The following is a 7,599-nucleotide window of genomic DNA, read 5'->3' as shown; positions in this document are numbered from 1 at the left end:
AAACAAAAAATGAAAAAGGGCAAAAATTAAAAAAATCCAGCATTACTGAAGCCGGAGTCGTACATTTTTACCTCACTCCAAAGCCCAGGATTTAAGGTCTGCAGACGTTAAATCAATGCAACACGTCCAATTTTGCAAACTGGGTTATGCCCGAAACTGAAATAAGACAGCTCAGAATAGCCAGAAAATAAAACTTTTAGATAAATAAGTTGGCAAAAACAAACTCCATGAGTTACGGGCTTGAATCGGCCTCATCCTTATTTTATACTCAAGCTAGAGCCTGACACCATGGTCTGCCTCGATTCACTCCTGCTTCATTCGCTCAATAGTCAATGCAACCAAAAGTAATCGCAGACCTTCATTTATAATGAAAATCAGCACATCAAGTCGATATCCCAAACAGCAAAATCTGTCATCCTTACATTGATGCAACGTATGCAGACGTTGAATCAATTTAAAAATGTCGGATTTTGTTATCTGGTTAAAACCACTTGATAACATTTTGCACGGTGATGCAAGCGAATGCGAAAGCCAAAAAGCGACTGTAACCCAGCAAGCAAATCAGTTTTCGTTTCCATTAATTTAACATCTGCAGACGTTGAATCAATGTAAAAAATGATTTACTCTTTGGAACTCACTGCCATTCATCACAAGCATACGAAATAGCAAGCTTAGAGCTCACACGGATGTACAGCGATGACAAATCACCAATAAATGCAGGATGTGCGTAAACAAAGCATGGTGTACTACTGTGTAATGTGCAAGATTAAACAAGTCCTCTAACTCGCACTTTTACAGAGCATCGGATTCATAACGGTAGAGTGTGGTGTGTACATTCTGTAGGGCTAGCTCTAATCATGAGCTGTTTTCTTTTTTATTATTACAAAAAGTTATTATTATTACATTTCTAGAAAATGATGACACCTTTTAAAGCAGAACTTTGACAGCATAGCAATACGAAACATAGCCACCGCCATACGAAACACTGTTGAAGGACGATTTGCTTCCCATAAAGTTGTCATGTTTCAAACCACATTTGGGTTATTTTGAAATTTGATTTTGGTACCGTATGTGTTATATACGTGCAAGTCAAGGTGTGTGTTTTGACTTTACAAATAAGGATACCTGTTTGGCGAGTATCAACACTACACAAAGGTGTTTCCGAGTTTTTCAACATGTTCGGTGCAGAAATTTACTCATGAACCGCTTCATGGGTCTTCAAAAGGTCGTCCATTGCAAATCAAAAAATCGTTTATGCTACAGTTTGGTAATTCCGAGACAGCAACTCAGTCGTTTTTACATAGATTCAAGGTCTGCAGATGTTGAATGCAATGTAATATGCAAGTTATTTGCTGTCTGGAAAGCTACTGCTTTGCAAAGGCGTCGTTTTGATCAAAACGTGCGGCGGGAAAGAACACAGTGGAGAGAGAAGGTCTGGTCGTTCTCAGATTGATGTTACAAAGTGAAACAGGCCTGGATTTGCACAAAACCAATGCAACAATCGGCATAAATGTTCACAGGGAAGATGTGTGTCACACCACAACAAACCCATACAGAAAATGAGTCGTTTTTTATAGATTCAGACGTTGAATCAATGTAAAAAACGACTTATAAGCTGTTTGGAAAATAGCGCTTACAGCCAAACACAATTAGCCAACTTTTCGCATTGTTTCTACGTCTGGGACGGTGAATTCAACGTAGATGTTTGCAAAACATTGCAAGCTGCATAAAAGGTACAACGAAGTGTACAAAGCAAAGCAAGGAAATATTAGTGGTGGTAAGTCTTGTACCTTGTGATTTTGAGCAACATACAGGCATAAACAAGCGATATTTTGATGTGAAAAAAAAGTGACATGTGAAACTTTTCGAAGTGTATGAGAAAATTTTCTTGAAGCAGGTGACTAAGTGAATATCAAGCCAGCAAATCAAAACGTAAAAGGACTAATTTCCTGGCTGGGGATGAATATGTAACAATATATGCCTTCGCATTGCTTGCTGGCAATTCGTAACAATAAACTATGTAACACTGCATAAACTCAAACAACACCTTGATAAATAAGACATTTCATTTACACATTACGAATTCCTTGAATACTTGTTTACAAGTAATTCACATGAAATCGACATTGTAAGCCTGGAATAATGTCATTCTCAGGTATACACAGCATTGCGGTGAGAAGACTGGGCCAGTGATATAATCAATATGCTGATGGAACCAATAAAATAGAAACGATTTTGGCTTTTACTGCAGATTTCTTTGAATAGAAATTGTAATACACTGTAAAGCCAATACACTACCTTTACCTATGTCAAATTCCAAAACAATTTACTGCTAGTTTCATTGCCTTGGTTCAGAAAAACCTAATTTCCAATTGTAAATTACACCACTTAGAGGTGTTAGATTAACTGATTTGCAAGCAAAACAAAATTAATAAAAAGGTCCAGCGTCTTCCATGTGTAGCCACGAATTGTGCTGAGGACTAGGAAGTTCATTATAAGTGGAAGGAAAAGCATGGCACTTGCTTCTATGTGGAACAGAAACGGGCTTGGAACGAGGAACAGTTCCACCTGATGGGTTTGATGCTACAATCAAATAGTTGCTGCCGCAATTGTTATCCCAAAACTGTTCATTTTTACATGTGTAACAAACACAGAACTGAATTTGTGGTGATGCAGCATCATAAAAAGTGTCACATACTTCAAAGGTAAACTGAAAAGTGTCCAACAAACCGGTTTCATATGCATTTTTAACATAGTCACAATGTATATCTCTATGTGTTGCCCAGTTATCAAATGAAAGACGAATCAAAACTGTTTTATCATATGCAATGTTCTTTACTTTTACAGTACCCTGAATAGTACAATGGTCTTTCACTACAACATTTTCCAACGAAACGTTGTTTAAATTAAGTTGTTTTTTAAAGTTTACATAATCTGCCACAGGTTGGTCAAATTTTATTTTTAACAATGCTTTCTTTTTTTCTGAATATTTAGACTCATTAGATGGAGTCATATCTAAGTTCCTCATTAGGTCTTCTATGAGATCTCCTGAAGCTAAGCTCTTTGGTGGTTCATTTGTTGATTCTGTTAAATATTTAATGAGTGTTAATGATCCACCACGGGTATCAGCAAATGTTACACGTTTCCCTTTTCTTGGAATTGCATTGGTTGTTTTTCTTGAGACACATCTCATTGATTCTTCTTTGTGTAATGTTTGATGAAGAGTTTTGTCTGTTGTTTTTACATCACAAAACACATCAGTTTGTTGAAATACCTTCAGGCAGGATTTAAGGTCTTTGAATGAACAACGGGGTACTCTGCTAAATACTTGACTGTGATTTAATTCACTGTAAGAAGTTGTGTAGTATGATTGAGTTGAGTTGTGGATAGACAGTAGACTGCTTCCACAGGCAAATGGTGGGCTGACGCCACACAAATATGTAACATTTGCAGGCATTGCACACCCACGTTTGTTATTCTGAAATATAATAAAATATTGTCAATATGTGACCTAAATACTTCCAAGGCATACTAAGTGATGAGCATGCATTGTATGTTTACTATTGCCTATTCACGTACAATTAAAATACCATTTAGGACGAGATTAATTTCAGACAGCATAAATAAAAAAAAGTCAGAAAACACTCAAAAACAAAGCACAGTGCAAAATAAAATCAGTAAACTAGTAGATGTATTTTTTTTTAAAGATATGTTTGACTTCTTTATAAAAATGTATGCCAGCAGGCCTACACTAAAATCTTGGTAGTGCCAAAGATGCAGAGTGTACAGAGTAATTTAATGATTAGATTGCAGCTTTACAACAAATAAAAAAACATATGTGCACTTTTCAAAAATGATTTAAGTATTTGCAAGCCTTTTTTTGAAACAGCAAAGCACTGAAATGAGCACAATGACAATTCTTTAGTGGGGCAATGCCCTATCTGGACCAGTCACTTCTTCCAACCATAGTACTTTGCATTTCCACAAATAATGATAGCCTACCGCACTCAGTGAGGTCTGGCAGGCTACAACACTAAGCTGATGTAGGCTATGGCCTACAGCACTCAGTGAAGTCTAGCAGGCTACAACACAAAGTTAATATAAGCTAGGTGACTTACCGTTTCAAATAGCTATGTTCTTGCTGTTCACAAAATATATTCTCAAATATCAGGTCTTCAACCACAAGTTCTTTTGATAAACCTATCGGATTTCACACAACAATGCACAGACCATTTCCGGCTCAGTGTGTAGGCCTAAAGGTATCATGAAAAAACTATCCAAGCCTAAACAGAAAAAAAAATCCATTGCTTAAATCAAAAATATGAAGCCTATAGTTTGGAATGAGAATATTACCAGAGTTCTTCGCTAAACTGAAATGCTTAAAACACAAAATTTGTTGAGAAACTAGTCAAAAAACAGCACTTCATCATCAGGCTTCTGGCTCCAATTGAAAGGCTTTTAGCATAATTTAAAAAAATGTTGGTTCAATGTGATGTCACAAAATGACACATTGTGAAATATCCCAGACCGCAGACACATTTTGTGTATTGTTTGTATGACTGGCGGTGTTCTACACCGGTCTATGACTCCATGGCACGATGAAAACACCAAAACTTCATCAGTGTTGCGTCAACATCTTGTCAGCAACCAGCAAGGCTGTTTCTAAGAATTTTAACTAAACTCAAATTCTGACAAAATATCCCAGAAACATTATTGTTTTTTGACTAGTATTTGAATCAGACAGGGTTGTCAACATTAAAAAAATAAAAAAACGATAGGCATGATACACACCATTGTTGTGTATAAACACAGACTGCAACAGCAAAAAGTACTACAAGATTAAGATTTCTCAATTTATAGAAGTTAAAAGCACAACTGTATGCCCAATTCGTTTAAAATTTAACAGTCACCTTCATTCTCACCAATAACGCAAGCTAGCTTGACTTTTTTATGCTGGTTCAATGTCTGCAAACGTTGAATCAATATGAAAATGACTAATTTGTTACCGATAATTGAGTTGACAAGAAAAGGTTTGCCTTTTTGAAAAAATTATCATCGATAAAGCTCCTGTGCCAAAAATTATAAAATCCTTGCTCGGTCTGTTCCCACTATTTCAAAATTTCTTTGATGCTGTTGTAACTAGAGCTAAAAAATGGTTTACATGAATGCTTGTAGAACGCGGCTAAACTTGGCAACAGACAGACGAATGACGAAATGATAAAGCCGAAACTTGAAACGCACTTGAACAAGTTTACCTTGAAAAAAAAGTGCACATGAGAAAAAAGATCATGCCCTGATCAGGCGACCAAAAGTCGTGATCACGCAGGCAGCGCGTGATCACGTGGCAAATCCACAACAGTAACAATAGGGTCGAGGCTTTTCCTTATCGCTCGGAATGAGTTAACCATCGACCCAGTGGCGCATCCTGGTTGATTTTCGTAGGCATGCAATGGAAGGAGGGTCATAGCCAGTGTAGGGGGTCTGGGGGCATGCCCCCCCAGGAAAATTTTGCAAATTTGTCTTAGGTTTTATAGCTTTTCTTGCAATCTGAGCCTTACTTAGCTGATAATTGTTTGAGCTGTTTTGCAAAAAATGAAGTTTGGAACGCACTATGAATCCAATGTCTTAATTTTATATCTTTATCCTGCACTGCAGGAAAGCTGACTTGAAGCGCTATGCAGCGGTGTATGGCCTTCAGCATACACCCGACGCGTTTTCTTGAATCTCTTCTAACTCAAGACAGGTTACCTGCGGTGTGCCCCAAGGATCGACATTGGGACCCCTTCTTTTCTTACTGTATATAAATGACTTACCAAATTCAACAAACATGAATGTTAAACTATTTGCTGACGACACCAATCTTACGATGAGCGACAAATGTGAAATAAATTTGCAGAACAATGTGAATGCCGAAATGCAAAAAGTTTACAACTGGTTGAAGCTTAATAGATTATCATTAAATTTCTCAAAAACTGAATACATGCTAATAACAAATAAAAAACACATAAAAATTTTTAACATTAACCTTGGTAACACAAGCATTCAACAAAAAGATCAAATAAAATACCTTGGCGTTTAGGTAGATAACAAATTAACATGGAAATATCACATAGATAAAATTTGCGGAAAAGTAGCAAAAGGTTCATGGGCGTTGCTTAAACTCAGAAATTATGTCAACACAGACACTTTAAAAGATGTGTATCACGCTTTGATTTACTGTCATTTGCAATATTGTATTTCAAGCTGGGGAAAGGCCTGTGACAGTGCACTAGATCCATTAATAAAATTACAAAAAAAGGTTATAAGAATAATTACGAAACAAAATTACTATGCTCACACTAATTTTTTTATTTTTCAAAATGAACATCTTGAAACTAAAAGACATACATAACATTGAAATAAAAAAACATATGTACAAAGTTCATATGAATGAGTATCCGTCTACGTATTGTGATTTATTTACAAATACTTCATCTATTCATCAGCATAACACAAGATATCAAACAAGCAACAATTATTTTATAAACAGCTCAAACACAGAATTTGGCAAGAAGTCCATGCAGGTATTGGGACCAATGCTCTGGTCAGAGGTTCTAAGTAGGCTAAAAAACTTATCATTTCATTGTTTCAAAAAAGAGATCAAAACGTTAATTTTACAAAGCTACAGTGCATCGTAAGCAGTGCCGGTCTTTGGGATGTGCAAACCGTGCGATCGCACAGGGCCCGCAAATTAGGGGGCCCGCAATTTACTCAGAAAATGCAGTAATTTTGTCATTTTCAAAGGAAGAACTCAACAACAAGATTCAGCAAAGGAATTCGCAACAAGAAAACATAGAGACTCAACGAATTCAACCTATTTCGTCGCCTGAATATTTCGTACCCTGAAAAGATCGAGAAAAAAAAAACGACATAGCCGAAATCGCTGATCGGAGTTGCCGCAAACATTTCAAAATTTCTCGATCTTTTCAGGGGACGAAATAAGTCGAAATTTAATTTTGTTACACGATTTCAGGGGACGAAATAGGTTGCATCCAGACTCAACATACTGTAGAGACATAGCTTTATTTCCGAAAAATGCCAAAGAAAGCATGATCTTATCCTTTTGCTATGCCACCGGACAGCACCATTTCACAGTAATATTCATACCTAAATTTTTGTTGAACATGCTCTCAGAATGTCCCAAATTCAAAATAATTTTTCAAAATTTTCTGGGGGAGGCCCCCCAGACCCCCCGCCGCTGGTTGTCGTCTTTGGCGATCACGCCGCCACCGCCGCCCCTCCCCTTTCAAAGTACCTAGCTACGCCACTGAATTGGATTATTGTCATTGGGGCTCGCAAAAGCATATTCCGCACAGGGCCCGAAAAACCCTAAGACCGGCACTGATCGTAAGTGATATGTTATGGAAACCAACTTGTCAGTTGCTTCGGAAACTTTATTATTTTCTGCTTGCTTCATGGAATTTTGTGTTTTGGCCTACGTTATCATCAATATGTTTTTTTTTTTGTGCGTATGCTGTTGTTGAAGCGCGGGAACGTTTCAATTATTATTTTTCTCTTGTAAGCTTATTTTAAATGGCAAAATCGTAATTTCCGTAGGGT

The 7,599-nt window shown here is 37.0% G+C and overlaps 1 protein-coding gene across 1 annotated transcript; it reads right to left on the bottom strand.

Moving 5' to 3' along the window:
• Positions 1–345: 345 nt before the first annotated feature.
• On the bottom strand, positions 346–4,421 carry LOC145782266 (protein phosphatase 1 regulatory subunit 3B-B-like). Its single transcript, XM_082594050.1, has 2 exons — positions 4,119–4,421; positions 346–3,478 (listed from the first exon to the last, which is right to left on the bottom strand). The coding sequence occupies exon 2, from the start codon at positions 3,455–3,457 to the stop codon at positions 2,429–2,431; it is 1,029 nt and encodes a 342-aa protein (XP_082450176.1). The 5' UTR covers positions 3,458–3,478; positions 4,119–4,421; the 3' UTR covers positions 346–2,428.
• Positions 4,422–7,599: the final 3,178 nt, after the last annotated feature.

Source organism: Aplidium turbinatum, chromosome 13 (genome assembly GCF_918807975.1).
Source record: "Aplidium turbinatum chromosome 13, kaAplTurb1.1, whole genome shotgun sequence".
Lineage (NCBI taxonomy): Eukaryota > Metazoa > Chordata > Ascidiacea > Aplousobranchia > Polyclinidae > Aplidium > Aplidium turbinatum.
Note: the sequence above shows the minus strand (reverse complement) of the source record. Positions and strands in the feature narration are given on the sequence as shown.